The 19,303-nt window shown below is 39.7% G+C and overlaps 1 protein-coding gene across 1 annotated transcript in view; it reads left to right on the top strand.

Moving 5' to 3' along the window:
* LOC122805018 (acetylcholinesterase collagenic tail peptide-like) overlaps positions 1–19,303 on the top strand; it is a 951,363-nt gene that overhangs the window by 191,420 nt on the left and 740,640 nt on the right. The window contains exon 7 of the mRNA XM_044075274.1: positions 6,190–6,252. Coding sequence (XP_043931209.1) covers positions 6,190–6,252 — 63 coding nt within the window. The remainder of the gene's footprint in view (positions 1–6,189; positions 6,253–19,303) is intronic.

The raw sequence follows: 19,303 nt of genomic DNA, 5'->3' as shown, positions 1-19,303 counted from the left end.
AGTGTATATATGTTAATTATGTTTTTTTTCTGGAGCTTTTCTGCTCGGGTCTCCACTGAAAATGGGCTTTTTTGTCTCAGCTGGACTAAGCCGGTTAACAAATGACAAATAAATAAAATAAATAAATAAATTTTTTAGCAAAATAATGAGAAATTAAGTCACTGAACAGCACCAGCAATTGCATATAGTTGTTTTATAGTCCTCAGGAAATGAAAGTTAAATGCAATTAATTTAACAGCTCTTTGAATGAATAATACCTATAAATAAAAGTGTAATTGAGTGCAACTGATTTTTAGGCTATTGTCACTAATTATTGTTGGTTTTGTCCGTTAGTTTTGATTGAACAGGTTGAGAGATGTAATTCAGTGTACAAACTTTTAATTCACTTTCAGTATATAGTATAAATGTGATGGGTTTTGGGGAATTTTAATAGCTTTGGCGAGCTAGCAAGGGTGTAGGTAAACAACTGATGTGGCCATGTACCTGGAAAACAGTGCACATGTTCTTGAAGTGCTATACTACTGATTTCCAAGTCGCTTTGTCTGGACTCATTCACCTGCCAATACTTTGTTTTGCAGGCTGGGCTGCAATTGCTTGTAGCTCTAAGAGACAGTAAATTAAAATGATTCTGTTACTCAGAAATCTAGTGTTACCGAAACTACTTAACATAAAATTAACTTTATGTTATACTAAAATGACTTGCTGATTCCAAAATGCTTGCTGTCTGTGAAAGTTAATAGTACATGAAGAATTGCTGTTGGGGTGGTGTGTAGTGTTAGCACCTGTTTACAACTGGAATAGCACAAAACATCTTGACAGAAGTGTCCCTTGAATGGCTTCCCTGAAAGTTTCATACCAAAGCTCCAAAAAGTTAAAAGGTATAACCCTGCACAGCAATCAATTAGTTAAAATGGTCAGAGAACTATTTTACAATGAAATATACTACAAAACCTAGAATTCTCATGCATAAACCACTAACTATAAAATTCATAGTACAATAATACAGATGTCTATCTTATAAGTGTAATAATGCACTTGAGAATCTGCATAGTACAGATATTGTTGCACTCCCCCTTTTGGACTCATGTTTCACAACATGCCTGAGCATGTGGTAATATCTCATGTCTCATTGCACATACACACATGCATGCACTGTGTGAGTGTGAGCGTGTGCATTTGTGTGTGTGTGTTTGTGTGCTCATGGCTATTGATCTGTGAGGGTCCTAGTCTTGCCTTCCCATGCTGATTATTAGCCCTTATATTTCACAATGTAAATAGCTATATCTATATATCTGTATCTATACATATGTGTGTGTGTGTGTGTGTATAAATATATATATCTATATATATATATATATATATATATGTACACCAACAGATGCAGACAGGATAAATGTTTCACTAACTGTAAGGAAACAAGATTCAAATACAAAAGACAGAATGAACCAAGTGATGACACTAATTCCTATTAACATACACAGTTCAAATGAACAGCTGAAGACCATTTATTGTAAGGGGTTTCACAATAAAAAATACTGCTTCATCAGACAACAAAACATCACAGGAAGGACTTTATATACATCAATCAACCAATAAAAATAATTGGGTACTCAATTAATTATAAAAGGGCATAAAATCTTTAAACTATATACATACATAGGCATACTTCTAATATATCATAGATACAAAAACAATACCTTATAACCCCCCCCTTTTATCAACTTAAAATGAAATCACTACTCATGAATCAGTACTTTTAACTGTATTATATCAATTTACATAAAAATATTCCTTGCCTTTAGGGCAGATTTAATAGAGACTCTATCATTCAAACCACATCACCTAAACGCCCCTAGCTGAAATATCCTTCTCATTTCAGATGTTTCAGTCAGAGTTCTGATATCTCCCCCACGTTCACTTAACCTAATGGTCTCTAAATCTAAGAACCTAAATTTATGTGAATCATTATTCAACTTCACATGTCTGGCTAGTGCATTGGTGGTGGACATAATGCTAATATTATATAGATGTTCTCTGACCCAATCCCGTAGTCATCTATCAGCTTTGTCTATGTAAAACGATAGGCATACTACACAGTAGGCTAGGTATACTAAATAGCAAGTGTTACAATCAGCTTTCACCTTAAAACTCAATTCCTTGCCTGTCAGGGTGTGTAAAACTACTGGTTGAATCTATATAACTACAATTAGAACACGGAAATGTGCATGACGAGGTCTAATGTCTACTATGTTCTCATTAATCCAAAGGTAGCATAACATCCTTTTCAATGATTTCTTATTTTTATACAGAAAATGTGGCCTCTCTCCAACTATAGACTTAATATCAGGATCCACTGTCAAAATGTGCCAATATTTCTCTAAGATTTGAATAATTTGCCTGACATTGCATGAATATACTACAGGCATCCTAGTCAAAGAACTATTTCTGTGTTTCTCCATCTGTACATCACCTATCTCCCATGGGTCCTTAGAGAAATATGGCTTCCCCTGTGTGGCTCTAAATCCAGGTATGGTGCCTAAGATACTATTAACATCTTTTCATTTATATCCTCCAACTCTCAACTTACTTCTCAATGAGTTCAACTCATCCAGAAAACCTGCATCACTGGCATTCAACCTAGATGCCCTCATACCCTGACTTCTAATAACGTTTCTAAAAATATGTGCAGGGTGCATGCCCTGTCGATGTAAATAGGTATTCCTATAACAGTTTTTCCTAAATACCTTCATGTTTAAGGTGTTATCCAGTTTTTTTGATAACGGAGACATCCAAAAACTCTATCTGACAAGCTGACTTATTCATACTAAACCTCAGGAAACCAGTGGTAGTATTTAAATATTCATAAAATGCCACAAGCTGTTCATCAGTCCCCTTCCACAACATAAATAAATCATCAACAAATCTATGGTAGAAATGTATATATTTTGAGTATACAGAGGTAAGGATGTACCTTTCTTCCCAAACAATCATAACTATATTGGCGTAGCTATTGGCACTGGATGTGTCCATAGCTACATCATCCTTCTGTAAAAATATATCATTCCAAAACATGAAAACATTATTTTCAAGTATCAGCTCCATCAGAAGGCATAGAAGATCTACAAGGCTTCCTTCATAATCACTATACTTAATCAAAAAGTATCTCAGTGTGTCAATGCCTTCATTATTTGGAATGACAGTAAACAGAGACTGCATGTCAAATGTGACAAGCAAAAAAATCAATAACACCATATTCTCTATCAGTACATTTAAATAAATCTTTCAAAAAATGTTGCGTGTCTTTCAAGACAATTTCATTCCCATCCATCCAAGGTCGAAGATGTTTCTCAACAAAAAATGACATAGGTTCCGTGCATCAACCCCTCCTGCCACAATTGGCCTGAAGGGTGGTAACAGCGGATCCTTTTGGACCTTTGGTAAACCCGGTATCATTAGTAACCTAGGTTCATCGATCAACAAATAATTATATAAATCCAAACTTATGCTTCTACATAATAAACATTCATAGAGAGCAGCATGCACCCTATGGATCAGATTATCAACTTTTCCTCTGTTTAATTTCTTATATGTATCAGATTCGTTCAGCATTTGCAACATTCTAGATACATAGAAAGTATAGTCCATTACTACTATGAGGCCACCGTTATCAGCTGGTCTCACTACAATAGATGTGTCATTCTGTAAAGCATGTAAAGCTGATTGATCTTCTTTGGTTAAATTAACAAAGGTGCCCTTATTTATCCCTTCATCAAATAACCTCAGAATATCATTTTCAAAAGTTTCTCATAGACCTCAAGAATAATTTTTTCTTTTATTATTTAAATTTAGTTGTAGTTTTGTTCTTTTGATTTTGTTTTTCAGTTTTACTCAACAGTTTTATTTTTATTATTTTGTAAACACAGTGGTATAGTGACTGGAATTGGTACCTCACAGCCACTGGTTCTCTGGTTCAGTTCTAGGATGGGTTATATTGTATGTGATAAATCTATGTCCTCCTTTTGCCCATATGTGACTTTTGCTTGGTGTCTACCCCCACATCCGAAATTTCAAAAACATGCTGACAGATGATTTGGTAATTTGGTAAGCTTCTAGACTACAAATAAGGAAACCAACTTTGTATGCTGAGAATCAGAAAGCACTTTATGCTTTTGTGTGTGTGTGTGTGTGTGTGTGTGTGTGTGTGTGTGTGTGTGTGTGTGTGTGTGTGTGTGTGTGTGTGTGTGTGTCTGTGTGTGTGTGTGTGTGTGTGTGTGTGTGTGTGTGTGTGTGTGTGTGTGTGTGTGTATGTGCATGTGTGTTTATGTGTATTTATCTATATAGAGTTGCAGTATACTCTGCTGAGTGCACTTTAAATTGAATATTATATTTGCCAATATCAGCTCATCAAGTGTTCTTGTGATTTGTGAGCTGTGTTTGTATATAGACAAGGGTTAGAATAAGGGCTAGGTAAGAGCATAGACTGAGTGGTGTGTGTGTGAGTATTTCTGAATTAGGATTACAGTAAGGGATAGGTGATGTGATAGTTTTTAGTATTTTGTATGTGTGATTGTGTATGTGCAGAGTCGGTGTGTGTGTGTGTGTGTGTGTGTGTGTGTGTGTGTGTGTGTGTGTGTGTGTGTGTGTGTGTGTGTGTGTGTGTGTGTGTGGGTGTGTGTATGTGAGAGACTCTCTTGTGTAGTGGTACTGTTAGGAAAGGGTTTTTGGTAAGGTTATGTATAGGACTGGGGTTAGATGAAGCTCTTCCCCAACGTACATCCTTACTCATGTATACCAACCTTCACCCTGTTGCTGTTCCTAACCTCAGCCCTAAACAATACCTTATCAAAACCCTTTCCTTATTAGTACTACTATTTAGATAAATTACATCTAGAGGTACTGTTACTTTTTTTTGATGTATCAGAAAAGGAGATCACTTATTTTACATTTTTGATCAGTTTTGTAGGCCTCGATAGAATTACTGTATATTGATTACTGATACATATATATATATATATATATATATATATATATATATATGCTATGTATATATGTATATATATATATGTGTGTGTATATATATATATAATACACACACACACACACACACACACACACACACACACACACACACACACACACACACACACACACACACACACACACACACACACACTCTCTCTCTCTTCCTTAGACAAAGAGATAGATGCATATAATATAGATGCACAAATCAGAACTAATTAATTCAGTCAGAGTCTTAATGGTCTACTTTTAATCACTGTCTCTCTCTCTCTTCCTTGGGCTAAGATATAGATGCAGATAATATCGATGCATGAATCTGAACTAATTAATTCAGTTAGAGTCTTAACGGCCTACTTTTAATCACTAGCTTTAAACTGATTGTTTTATTATGTCCAGGACAGATGTCCACCTTGCAGATAACCTACCATTCATTCTCTTTGAGCTGTAAATCAACATCTAGCATTTAGCAGAACAAATCAGAGCATACAATACATGAAACAGAAAACTGCAGTCTTGTCCTCCTGTCATTATTTATACACCGTATTATCAGAATTTTTATTTTTGATTGCATAGACATTTCACAAATGTTGTCTTGAAGCCTTCTGTTAGTTTTTTTTTTTTAAACACTGCTATTAAATTATCACTTGACATAAAGAAAGCAAACCATATTAACATTTATCATATTCATGCTTTATGCATTGCATATATGTATTATTTCTTTTATCAATTATTCACGCCAACATTACATAAATTTCCCAATAATTCTCTTCCCTTAAACCTCACTCCTCCTCCTCCTGAACATCATTCTGTGTGTGCTGCACCAATTTGCTTCTCCTTATGAAAAGATATACACTTATTTTGCTTTTGAAATGTTGTTTGATTGCAACAAATATGTTAACCTCTATGTAAATGCACAGTTTCCTGTATTCATGTCTTATATATGTTTACTTCTATCTGTAGTCACAGTTTCCTATATTCATGTATTTTATATGCTAGTATCACTTTGCTGTACAATTTTCTGTTACTATTCATTTAACCTGGGCTGAGACTGCAGTTGTTCATTTGTGATCAGTGTTCAACCCAGGTAAACACAAATAAATAAATAAATAAATAAATAAAAAGCATTATGATTTTTTTCTCTTCTTCCTTTCTTTCCTTTTTTTTCTGAAGGGACAAATGGGTGAATCTGGATGGCTTGGTGTACCAGGAATCCAGGGACAAGCAGGACTGAAGGTAAATAAAATGGAACTGTTTAGCACTGCTCATCTTCTCAGTCTGTCTTTTATGTTATTTATGTTTTTCTAAAAAAAACTGATCTGATGTCTTTTTCCTTTGTCCTCAACATATGGGTATTCAGATCTGAATTTGGCCACTTTCAGGCTTTGGATCCCATAACTTAGCTACCCCAGATCTGATATGCCACCACAAGTGTAGGACGGATCTGTTGGTGCTCAGTCATGGGATACGTTTATATGTGTGTGTGTGTGTGTGTGTGTGTGTGTGTGTGTGTATAAATATGTATATATATTTCCTACATATCTTTAAATAACATATAAATATGTATGTATATATATATATATATATATATATATATATATATATATATATATGGGTCTACTTCTAAACACCGACACGCCGATTCCCCGACACAAAACTCACCGACGCCAAATAACCGACAACACACAAACCCGACACAAACCCGACAACGCAAAACACCGAACACCAAATCACCGACACGGGCGTAAACAACACGCGACACTACATACCATACACACTAGCCCTGACCCAAACCCTAACCCTAAGGTCCGACACTATCGCACACTTCACCTACCTGCACCCTAACCTAACTCACTTTCACACCCTAGCCCAAGCTCCGACACTAACGTACACATCACCTACCTGCACCCTAACCCTAACTCACTTACACACCCCTAGCCCAAGCTCCGACACTAACGTACACATCACCTACCTGCACCCTAACCCTAACTCACTTACACACCCCTAACCCAAGCTCCGACACTAACGTACACATCACCTACCTGCACCCTAACCCTAACTCACTTACCTGACCACTCCTACCTCCGTCACTATCGCACACTTACCGGGTCGCGATCGCAGATTACCCTTGTCGGTCTTTCCACTGTCGGCAAATCACCCTGTCGGTATACGTACCTGTCGGTCATCTGGCGTCGGTGATTTCCGCGTCGGGGAATCGGCGTTTCGGTCATTTGAATGGGACCCATATATATATATATATATTTTATATATATATATATATATATATATATATATATATATATGTGTGTGTGTGTGTGTATATATATATATATATATATATATATATATATATATATATATATATATATATATTCTTAAATATCTTTAATAACTTTTGAATAAGTTTTCTTTTTGTTTTTCTTTATCCTTTTACTTTCTTTTCCTCTAGCTCTTCTCTTGTTTTTTGCCTTAGGCATTGGACTCTTCTAATTTTCCCTTAGAAAATGCCTTTAATCATTTTTGTAATTATTATTATTATTATACACCTATTGAAATCATAGCTAGCTACAGACCCCCAACCATGACTCAGAAAGCCCACTCCACCTATCTGGACTTACTTGAATCCATCAAGATTCAACCCTCTACCCTGATCCTGGGTGACTTTAACTACCCAACCATAGAGTGGAAGACCTGTTCTAGCTCAAACACGAATGCCCAGAGATTCCTCGACTTTGTTAAAGCGAATGCATTGGATCAGCTGGTCGACACCCCCACAAGAGATGAAAATATCCTGGACCTGGTACTAACCAACATGAGTAGACACTGTAGCACCCCTACAGTGTCATCCTCCTTGGTAAGATCCGACCATAAAACAATCCCTTTCAAAGTCACCATCTCCTCTGACCCCCCCCTCTTTCCAGGGTCGAACAAAAAAAAACTTTTTCAAAGCTGACTACAACCTCCTGAGAACAGGTATAAGCAGCTTCACAGCCACCATCCCTTCAGTGGAATCAAGCACTAATGTCCAAGCCTACACCAAAAAACTATATGAGCACCTATATAGCTGTATGGACTCAGCAATACCTGACAGGGCCAAATCATCTTCCTCAAGGAAGAGTAAACCTGTCTAGTGGACAGCAGCAATAAACAGACTCTATAATAAAAGGAAAATTGTTGTCCAGGGTGAAGAAGGAGCAGGTGCCAAGTTGGAAACAATCTCTCTCCTTTTTCTGAACAAGCAAATAAGGTTACTGGTGAAAGCCTCTCAGGTTAACTTTGAGTCCAAACTGGCCACATCCTCTAAGGACAATCACAAGGCTTTCTTCACATATGTCCTTAGGCTCAAAGGTAACTCCCAAATCTGCTCTGAATTAGTGGTCAAGAATACCATATACACAAATACCATAGATATATAGCCAACCTGCTGGTTGACAAGTTCACTGAAAACTTGACCCCCCTGTCCCCCCATCAGTAAACCAGGACATCCCCAGCACCTACCTCAGTCCCCTCATCACCAGGGAGCAGGTTATTAATGCCCTCTCAAGGGCAAAAAATACAGCCTCCATTGCACCCGACAACATCCTTGGCTGTGTCCTACATGAACTTAGGCAAGAGCTCTCAGCACCACTAGGCACCCTATTCAACCAAAGCCTGTGCACCAGTTTCATCCCAGCAGAATGGAGGACAGCCACTGTCATCCCTCTGCACAAAGGTGGAGCGTCCACCAACCCAGGCATTTATAGGCCAATCAGCCTAACTAGCCTGATCTGCAAGGCCATGGAACACCTTATCATGGACCTTATAAACAAGGACTTTTGCAACCTCCAAACACTTGATCCCACACAGTGTGGTTTTGTCAATGGGAGATCATGCCTGTTAAACTTGGTCGTCTTCTGCAAAACAGTCATCAGACCATGGATGAGGGCAAGACAATGCACATCACCTACCTTGACCTAGCCAAAGCCTTGTACACTATTCCCTACTCAGGCATAATAGATAAACTCTCCCAGCTAGGCATCAACCCATATGGTACCAGATGGGTAGCTAATTGGCTCACTGATAGAACCCACTCAGTCAAAATAGGGGAAGCCACCTCTAGTAGTCGACCCATAACAAGTGGTGTACCCCAAGGATCAGTCTTGGGGCCTCTACTGTCTGGGATATACTATTCTGAGGTACAAGCCAAAAACAGTGGTCTGTGGCTGACCAAGTTTGCAGATGACTGCAAGCTGGGCACTGTCATAAATTCCCCTAGTGATGTGAATATCCTCCAAGAGTGCCTTAACCAAACTAATGACTGGTGCCAGAAGCATGGCCTCAAACTGAATACCAAGAAATGCATCATTATCCCCTTTGGGGAAAATGGTATCCCAACTAATTATCACATTAATAACAATGTACTAAGCATGCAATCAGTTGTGAGGGACTTGGGCACCCAGGTTGATAGCAACCTGACTTTTGACCACCATGTTGCCTCCATTGTACAGAAGGCTTCCTACATGGCCCACCTCATAAGTAAGGGCATTTCATCCAGGAACAAGGAGGTCATAACATCCCTGTACCCCTCCCTTATCAGACCCATTATCAAGTACAATGCCCCTTTCAGCATGTACCTTGCCAAGCACATGCAGCAGTTGGAAAGACCACAGAGGTTCCTGCCAGGAAAATCCAGGGTCTCAAACACCTATCATACAGAGATAGGCTAAAAGCCCTGTCCCTCTACTCAGTCTCATAAAGACTGCTCAGAGGTGACCTGTGTCTGGCATACAAGGCCATCTCAGATGCAGTCTTGATGGAGCTGCTGCATATCCGTAAGTCAAATTCCACTCATGCGACCCACACGCAAGGTCACAACCTGGTCTGTGACATTAATAGAATTTGTTGGCGGGATAGATTTGTGTTTCATTGACTCCCCCATCTGTGGAATAGACTTCCTCTCCATGTCAATCAGAGTAGCTCACTAGCACTCTTTAAGAGGAACCTGGATGACTGGATGGGAAACAGAAAATATACCCCTGGGAGCCCACCTGTGTCCCTGCTGGACAGGGAAAACAGGTGCTGACTTTGTGGGAACATGGATGAAATTCTTGGCTAGGCTTATAAGGGCCTCCGGGCCAATAGCCTAGTATTATCCTATGAATCTATGAACCTATGAACCTATTAGCTGCCATAGTATTTTGTAGTTTCTTTTTCTCTACCTGCTTCTCTTGTATCTTATTCTCTTTTTTTCACAGGATGTTGGACAGACTGGTAGGGTTTAAAAAGTTGGTGGCCTATGCACACACTTTATTAAATTCTGATGCACATGCTAAATGTGTGTATTGTCTAGGTCCTTCACATTTGGACACCACCTGCTCCATTTGTGAAGCCCTCAGCTAATGGGACATTATCAAGATATGAACTAAATTAATCTTGAAAGGGCTTCTTCCAGTCCCTGTGGGAGGGACTGCTCCTTAAGTTTGTTCAAAACCTTCCTTTTTCCCTTTCAAAAAATTAGCTGAAAAGACTAAGAAATGAAAAAAAAAACAAAGAGAAAGAGAAATAAGAGAGAGATCTAAAACCTCAAGGAAGAGGTAGCCAGACTGTACATCTTCTTTGGATCTGGCTTCTAAAGTCGCTAAACCTTCAGAGCCAATCCTTTCCTTGGATCTGATACTAATTGTATTCAAGACTCCTCTGAGGCTCTCACTAGATTTGGTTTCTCCTAAGCTCCGTTCACCAATTTTACAGGAAAAGCAGTATCATCATTACAGACCCCCCCCCCCCCTTTGTTGCTTCATCCTTCATGTCAGCCAGATCTTCCAGGAGCTTTACCAGAGTAGACATGGACAAGATGATGAAGAGAATTTTTCAGACTCAGATTCCATTAGGGGTTCTCCTAGCTCCAGCCACCACTGGGGTCAAGGGAATGTTTTTTTCCCCACATTCAGTAGTTGCTCCTTCTCCAATACAACTTCCACCCAGGACTGGTCTGCATCAGAACCTAGGCTTTATTCTTCCTTGATGCTGATGAGTTCTTTGATTCAGGTGACTCCTACCACTTTAGAGCCATCTGAGTCTCATGGCCAAATGATCAGCATCAACATCAACAGCGTAGATTTCAAATTTAGGTCTTCAGAGCCATTCCTCCTTCTCATAACCTCGGTGTTAAATAGTTCAGCTCTGATATCAGTCTCAGAGTCGAGCCATGCAGTATCCTGGGTTGAGCTTCCTTCAGGGGCTTCAGCTGCTAGAGCTTGGCTGCCTGGACTCATTTCTAGCTCAGTTTTCAAGGCTTTCAAGAAAATACTCTCTTATTCAAGAGAGAAGACTACCACTTAAAGATCCATACCTCCCTCAAAGAATCTCCTAGGGTCTGGAACCTACTCTTATTGTCCCATCAGAATAGCCAGTAACCAAAAGTCTTGCACTGGCTCCTGTGGAAGAGACCACCTCAGCTTCTAAGTCCTCCATTGAGGACGTGCACAGGTGGCATACTTGCAAAAGGAGGTGCCTGGATTCCCCTTAAGAGTCTGTCACCACTGATACTGACTTTGATGAAGGAGAAAGTTCTCCCAGATCCCCCCCTCCCCCTTGAGAACACTTCATTCAGAGAAATCCTTGAATTGCTTAAACAAAAAGGGGGATGGCCCTCCCAGCAGCTTTCTCCAGAAGAATAAGTTTTTGGTGAGGCTTTTAGTACTGGATCATCAACATATTGGGTAGTTCTGCCCACTGATGAGATAATATAACTTATCTCTAAACATGTGTGGAAGGAGCCGGACATAGCTGAACCCATCACTAAGAAATCAAATTTATTTATTTTACATTTGTTAACCGGGGGTGTCTGACTGAGCCGAAAAGGCCCTTTTTCAGCAGAGGCCCAGGGGGAAAAGCTCCACAAAGAAAAATTACAGACACATTTAGTTATTTAGGCATAATCAGTATACACACCAATTACAAGACACATGTTTTTACAGTGGTATGTGGCACATAAACAGTTACAGTGGAGAGAACAAACAAAAAAATATTAATTTTAAAAATAAAGGTAATTAATAGATTTGTGGTGTACAGTTGAAATTTGGAACATAGGTAGAATACATACATAGTACACAGGTACAGTACATACATTGTAGATTAGCCAGTGCTTGTGAGTAAGATTGAAAACTATTATAAAGTGCTCTAGATTTAGTATGTATATGTTATCTGCTTTCACTAGCCTGGGGAGCAATCATGGCACTGCCAACTTTGCTTGAGATGTTGCCTGATGAGGTCTTTAAAGGAGGCTTTGTGTGATGTGCTTTGAATGCTAGTAGGGACAGAGTTCCATTTTTTAGCCACTGAACTACTATATAGTGCATCTGCAAAGCTATTGTAGCTGTTGGTGACTTCTAGTAGTAGTTTGCTTGATGATCTAAGAGGCCTTTTGGCTGAGTGATGTTGTACTAGGTTTTTGAGAGCAGGACACTTATTGGGGAGGTAATAGATAGAATGACAGAGGCAGAGCTGATTGTAGGTTAGGAGGTTTGGCAGTTCAAGCCAGTGGAGCTGTCTCAAAGCAGTACAGTGAGTTCTATATGAGCAATTTGCAGCAAAGCGGGCAATTCTGTTATAGCAGGCTTCCATTTTGCTTAGTTCAGTTTTGTTGAGATTAGTCAGAATTGGAGATGCATAGAGTAGGGTGGATAGAAGTTGGGAGCGAGCAATGGCTGATCTTGTGTTGTTGGTAAGAAATGGTTTGATACGATAGAATGACCCCAGTTTGGCATGTACTTTTTTAATAGTTAAGTTGAGATGACTATCAAATTTAGGTGGGAGTATATGGTTATTCCCAATAGCTTAGCCTGTGCCACTGGAGTGATTGGAGTAGCATTTGGGGAGTAGATAGTGAATTGACTGTTAGTGTTTTTGTTAGAACTGGTTATAATCATAAGCTGAGTTTTCTTTGGATTGAGGATAAGTTGGGCTTTGGTAAGGTAGTTTTCAACGTCAGAGAATGCTAGTTCAGTTGTTTGCAGGAGGGTGGGAATGTTTTGTGCAGCACAGATTAAGGTAGTGTCATCTGCATACTGAATTATAGATGCATGCTGTGTGGAGGTATGGAGGTCATTTGTGAAGACTGTGAATAGTAGTGGTCCTAAGATAGAACCCTATGGGACTCCTATAGTTATGGGCAGCTGAGCAGAGAGATAATTTTCCCATTTCACAGCTTTGTACCTGTCAGTTAAGTAGCTTTGGAACCAGGTAAGAGTGGAATTTGATAGATGATATTGGTTTAGTTTTTTAGCAGGATTTGGTGTGAGACTGTGTCAAATGCTTTGGACATATCCATAAAAAGAGTTGACACTTGCAGGCCTTCATTTTTGAGACGGTTTACCCTGTCTGTGAAGCAGAGGAGAGCTGTAGTGGTACTATGGGCAGGTCTGAAACCATGCTGAGTATGTGACAGGATGTTGCTGTCTAGGAGATAGTTTAGCATCTGGGTATGGATGCATTTTTCTAGGATTTTGGCCAGGGGGGAGAGTAAAGCAATGGGTCTGTAGTTATTAAGTTCAGTGGAGGTCCCGCCTTTATGTATGGGTGTAACATAGGATATTTTCCAGAGTTTGGGCACATAGTTTTCAACAATTGATTTGTTTATGAGAGTGGAGACTGGGATAGCAATAGCATCTGCTGTGAGTTTCAAGAAATAGCTGAGGAGTAGGTCGGCTGCTGTTGACGAGGTTTTTAGTTTGGAGAGCATGCTTTTGATTGAAGTGGTGGAAACTGTTTTGAGGGTAAAGCTTGTATTAGTGTTATTGTGTTGGGGGGGATAGTGAGGAAGGAACTGTCCTGTGATACTAAGGATAGAATTGATTTCACAAAGTGGGAGTTGAATTGTGTTTCGATGGGAACTTTAGTCTCAGGGGTGGTTGGTTTGGGGGTAGCCTTTTGGGTGGATTTTAGTAGCTGGTTTACATTTTTCCAAAATTTTTGTGGGTTGTGTTGGTATTTAGTTTGTAATGTTGTGTAGTAGGATTTTTTGTCCAGCCTAATGCATTTTTTTGCACGGTTGCGCAGTTCTTGGTACTTAGTTAGGCTTTTGTGTTTCTTTGTTTTTTTGATAGTAAAGCCAGGCAGTGTCTCTGGACTTGAGGATTTGTTTGGTTTCTTTACTGAGCCAGGGGTTTGTAGAGGTTCTAACCTTGATTTTGCACAATGGAGCGACAGTGTCCAGGTGTTGTAGAAATGTTTTGTTGAAATATGCTACAGCCTGGTCAAGTGGGAGGGTTTTTAGGGGGGTCCAATCACAGTTACAGAGTAAAGTGTTGAGGACCTCAGTAGAGAATTTTTTTGTGTTTCTAGTGGATATATAGTTAGTGGTTTTGCATATGCTTGTTTTACTATGTATAAAGTATATTATGTTGTGGTCACTTAAGGTATTTGGGAGACTGCCTGTGTGAGGGTACAATGTGGGGTTGTTAGTTAGGACCCAGTCAAGGATGGATTGCCTTTTAGATTTTTTATCACATCTAGTTGGAATTTGGACTAGCTGCTGGTAGCCATGGAGATTTATTAGATTGCTTGGTGGTTCTGATATACAGGTGAACCAATCTAGGTTGAAGTCCCCCAGAATAAGGGTTTCTTGCGAGTATGTGGAAGAACACCAGGATAAGAAGTCTTCAAGGCTAGCAGGTGTATTACCAGGTGGAATATAGATCACAATTGTGGTGATGATCTTTTTAGGGTGAAGTTGAAGTTGTGAGATAAGTATGTCCCAATTATTGGGGGAGGGGTAGGAGTTTGGTAATTGACAGACAGTTAAGTTGGACTTGTACAGTAAGGCAGTTCCACCCCCTTTACGAAGTGGTCTGTCTTGTCTAATGATATTGTAGCCGGTAGGGAAAACTTCTGAGTTAGCTATGTTTTTATTTAGCCAGGTTTCTGTTAAAGCAACTATGTCTGGGGAGTAGTGTGCTATTGTGGCCTGGAATTCAGGTATTTTATTTTTGATACTTCTAATATTAATATTTAGCATTAAAAGATGGTTGGTTTTGCTGCTGTTGTTGATTTGCCCAGGGATGAAGAAAGTGGGGGTGTTATGTTCTGACATTTGTGTTGGAGCAGTTTGTGTTGGACAGGATGGATTTGGACCTGGGTTGGGATGGATATCCCCACTTATGGTGAGCCTGGAGTTAAAATGGTTATACAGATGTTGGCGCTTGGTGAGGAGTGTGAGAAAGTATTGTGTTTTTTTGGAGTAGGAATGAGAGCATATGTGTTTAGTTCTGAATTGGTCCGTTATGTAGTTCTTGAATAACTGTGGGCAGATATTATTATAATGTGTGGTGTCTGTATACGAGAGTGCATAATGTAGTGTTGTGCTATTAAGTTTAGGGATATTGCTAGAGTGATAACTTGTGGTGTTGTAAAGAATTATGGGAAGACAGACTAGACTTAGTTGTGTGATAGTCATGGTTATAAAGTTTAAGTTGTTTCTAGGTGGGGGTCTGAATAGGAATTATAGGGTTGCACTATATGTGGATGGGGAAGTAGTGTGGGTGATGTAAAAAATGCCTAGTGGGAATGAGAGTGATTGGGAGTATTTTGTGTGGAGCAAGTTGGTGTGGTATAATGTGATATGACTTGAGGAGATGTGATTGGTGGAGGTGATGTGAGGATGAGCTGTGGGTGTGGCTGTGATTACTATAAATGTAGAGGTAGTGGGGCGGGAGGGAAATAGGGGGCAGGGCAGGGGAGCGGAGAGAGCCCGAGCATTAGCGAGGGCGAATGGAGTGGGGCAGAGCCAAACAAGACAAGAAAAAAAAGTAAGTATTACTTTACAAATCTGAACACTTTTAAAACAAATTCCTGAGGTCTAATGGCTTACCGGCAAGCAGAATGTAATTGCTGAAGAGCACTTGTGTCCTGGTGGGAGACTAGAAATTTAAAGATGGCTCCACGCTCAGCAGGATTCTAATATATATTTTGTATTGGGGGAGGGAGATAGCATAAGGGGTGTAAACCAGGTGGAATGCAAAGAAACCAGAGAGGCAATCAGTGGAAATCCGTGAAGGCCTCAGAGGAGGGGGTAAGTAATAATTCAAACTACCTGTAAAGTGAAGGAGAGAAGAGACAGCAAAGTTTATTAAGGTTGGGAGTGTGTCTTCACATTGACTTGCTGATTAGTAACAAGTTTGTGCACAGATTAGAGTAGGGAGATACATTAGCAATGAAGGGGAATGTATAGAGATGCAAATAAACAGGTGGGCCTCCAAGTGATACAAACTAAGGCAGAAAGCACTGAGAGGGCTGCTTGATGGTTAATTTAGTCATAGGGATGTGAATTAAATGCATACTGTCTATTGGACAGTTAGGATTACTGTACTAGTGGGGGGGGGAGACACAAGGCTACAACAGTCAGTTTTATTAGCAAGCTGAGAACTACTAAGAAATACTGCTAATGTAATAGCTTCACTCTCATAAAATATACAAGTAGAATGCCTGGGTGGAATGACCCTGCTCTTGAGGCTCAAAATGTATATCCTTGTTTAGTTTGCAGTACTGATTCCTTCTTATACTGTATGGGTGGAGTGGTAGCCGCAGACTGCAGATTTGCTTGAGTGTGCTCTGAAGAGAGAGAGAAAAAAAAGAGAGGATGAAGCTAGTAGAAGGAGACAAAGACAGGTCAAAGGAAGTAATGAGGAGATAGGAGGGTGTAAAAGATACAAATCTGAGGATAGTGTGGATAAAACAGGAGAATAGATGCTACTGCTACAGTTTGAGAGTGCTTCAACAGTAACCACATCACAGTGCCATAACTTAGTTTGAAAACAGGTTAATAAATCATGCACAATACATTTATCAGCCAATTTTCCTGTGCATATAAGAAAAAGGAAAATGAACACAACAGCACTGCTGAAGCAATAGCAGAGACAACTGTAGTGCTAAATCAGTAAATACTGTTTCTAACTCCAAGACTAGGTCAATTAGATGTACATTACAGTTACAACAGCAGTTTTAGTAGCATAGAGACAACATAGCTGCAGTGGTAGTGTCAGTAAAAACACAATTCCTGAATAACAGAATCAACCAGTTAAATAAACAAATAAGCAGATCAGTAGTCAGTAATCAGAAAAATGAATACTAGTTGTATAGATCCAAATACAGCACAAAGTAAGTATTACATTACAAATCTGAACACTTTTAAAACAAATTCCTGAGGTCTAATGGCTTACCGGCAAGCAGAATGTAATTGCTGAAAAGCACTTGTGTCTAGTGTTGCCACCTTTTCAAATGGGCAAAGTGGGACATTTTTGGTACAAACATTAGATTTCACAGGCCGACACATACCCACGGTCAGTACAAAAGTTAGAACTTAATTTTTTTGCCTAAATAAAAGCTTATTCTTGTAGCATTTTAGTTGCTTATTCTGTTTATTATAACATTTAGGTATTTCTGATACAGAACTGTTTCATGCAACTATTACATAAAATATAGGAAATATTTTTGTCCTAAAATCTCAGGACATTTGCCATTTTTACAATTTTTTGTCAGGACACAACTGCCCAAAGAGGGACTGTCCCTCACAAAGTGGGACAGGTGGTAATCCAGCTTGTGTCCTGGTGGGAGACTAGAAATTTAAAGATGGCTCCATGCTCAGCAGGATTCTAATATAGACTTTGTATTGGGGGAGGGAGATAGCACAAGGGGTGTAAACCAGGTGGAATGCAAAGAAACCAGAGAGGCAATCACTGGAAATCCGTGAAGGCCTCAGAGGGGGTAAGTAATAATTCAAACTACCTGTAAAGTGAAGGAGAGAAGAGACAGCAAAGTTTATTAAGGTTGGGAGTGTGTCTTCACATTGACTTGCTGATTAGTAACAAGTTTGTACACAGATTAGAGTAGGGAGATACATTAGCAATGAAGGGGAATGTATAGAGATGCAAATAAACAGGTGGGCCTCCAAGTGATACAGACTAAGGCAGAAAACACTGAGAGGGCTCCTTGATGGTTAATTTAGTCACAGGGATGTGAATTAAATGTATACTGTCTATTGGACAGTTAGGATTACTGTACTAGTGGGGGTGGCGGGTGGGGAGGACACAAGGCTACAACAGTCAGTTTTATTAGCAAGCTGAGAACTACTAAGAAATACTGCTAATGTAATAGCTTCACTCTCATAAAACATACAAGTAGAATGCTTGGGTGGACTGACCCTGCTCTTGAGGCTCAAAATGTATATCCTTGTTTAGTTTGCAGTACTGATTCCTTCTTATACTGTATGGGTGGAGTGGTAGCCGCACACTGCAGTTTTGCTTTAGTGTGCTCCTGCTCTTGAGGCTCAAAATGTATATCCTCGTTTAGTTTTCAGTACTGATTCCTTCTTATACTGTATGGGTGGAATGGTAGCCGCAGACTGCAGATTTGCTTGAGTGTGCTCGCCAAGCAGAATGTAATTGCTGAAGAGCACTTGTGCCCTGGTGGGAGACTAGAAATTTAAAGATGAGAAATAAATTAGAAATAAGTTTCTTGTCCCTCCCAAGGATTGTCCCCATTGGAGCAAGGTTCCAGCCATAGATTCCATGGCAGTGGTGGCAGCCACCAGAAAAGAAACTAGCAGAAGAAAGTCCTTCTAGTTAACCACTAAATAAGGAGTCTCATGCATTTGACAGCAAGTCTATGCCTCATTTGCCTTCTTGGTGAGGCTATTGAATTATTTGGTACATGTTATACATTTTCAGAGAGATTTGATCAGGAGATATCCAACTCTCTCCAGTGGCCTTGACTGTGGACCAAAGAAAGTCCATTGATGTGCAGCTAGCTACTCTTCAGTCCTTGTCTAATGTATCTATGTGCCTTACCTCCAGTGCCACTGAGGATCTTTCTGCAGCTGCTGGCACAGGCATATCCATCAGTAGACATGCTTAGATGAGGGTCTATGCCTTTGTGGGACATTTTAAGATATCTTTTGTGACTGCCCCTTATGATGGGTCTACACTCTTTGGTCTTAAAGTGAAGAACACAATATCTAGAAGCGAAAAAGAAGGAAAATCTCTTCTTGCCATAGGGATCATATTTTGCACTCCTCAAAGGACCTTTCCTAGGAATCAAAAAGGAGGCAGGAAAATTTGGTTCCACAAATCCCAAGGATTTCACCAGAAACTTCTAGAGACAGACCCCCTCCTCCAAGGTAGAGGGGAATTCTTATAATGGACATTGCCCTAGAGGGAGAGATGGTCTGTAAAATCAAGGCTTCAGAGGACCTTTCTCTGAGAAGCCTTTTCAGTGCTCTTGAACAATTGACCCACTGCTCCCCTCTGGAGGA

The sequence above is a fragment of the Protopterus annectens genome, chromosome 6.part0, assembly GCF_019279795.1.
Source record: "Protopterus annectens isolate FY-2018-M chromosome 6.part0, PAN1.0, whole genome shotgun sequence".
In the NCBI taxonomy this organism is placed as follows: domain Eukaryota; kingdom Metazoa; phylum Chordata; order Ceratodontiformes; family Protopteridae; genus Protopterus; species Protopterus annectens.
Note: the sequence above shows the minus strand (reverse complement) of the source record. Positions and strands in the feature narration are given on the sequence as shown.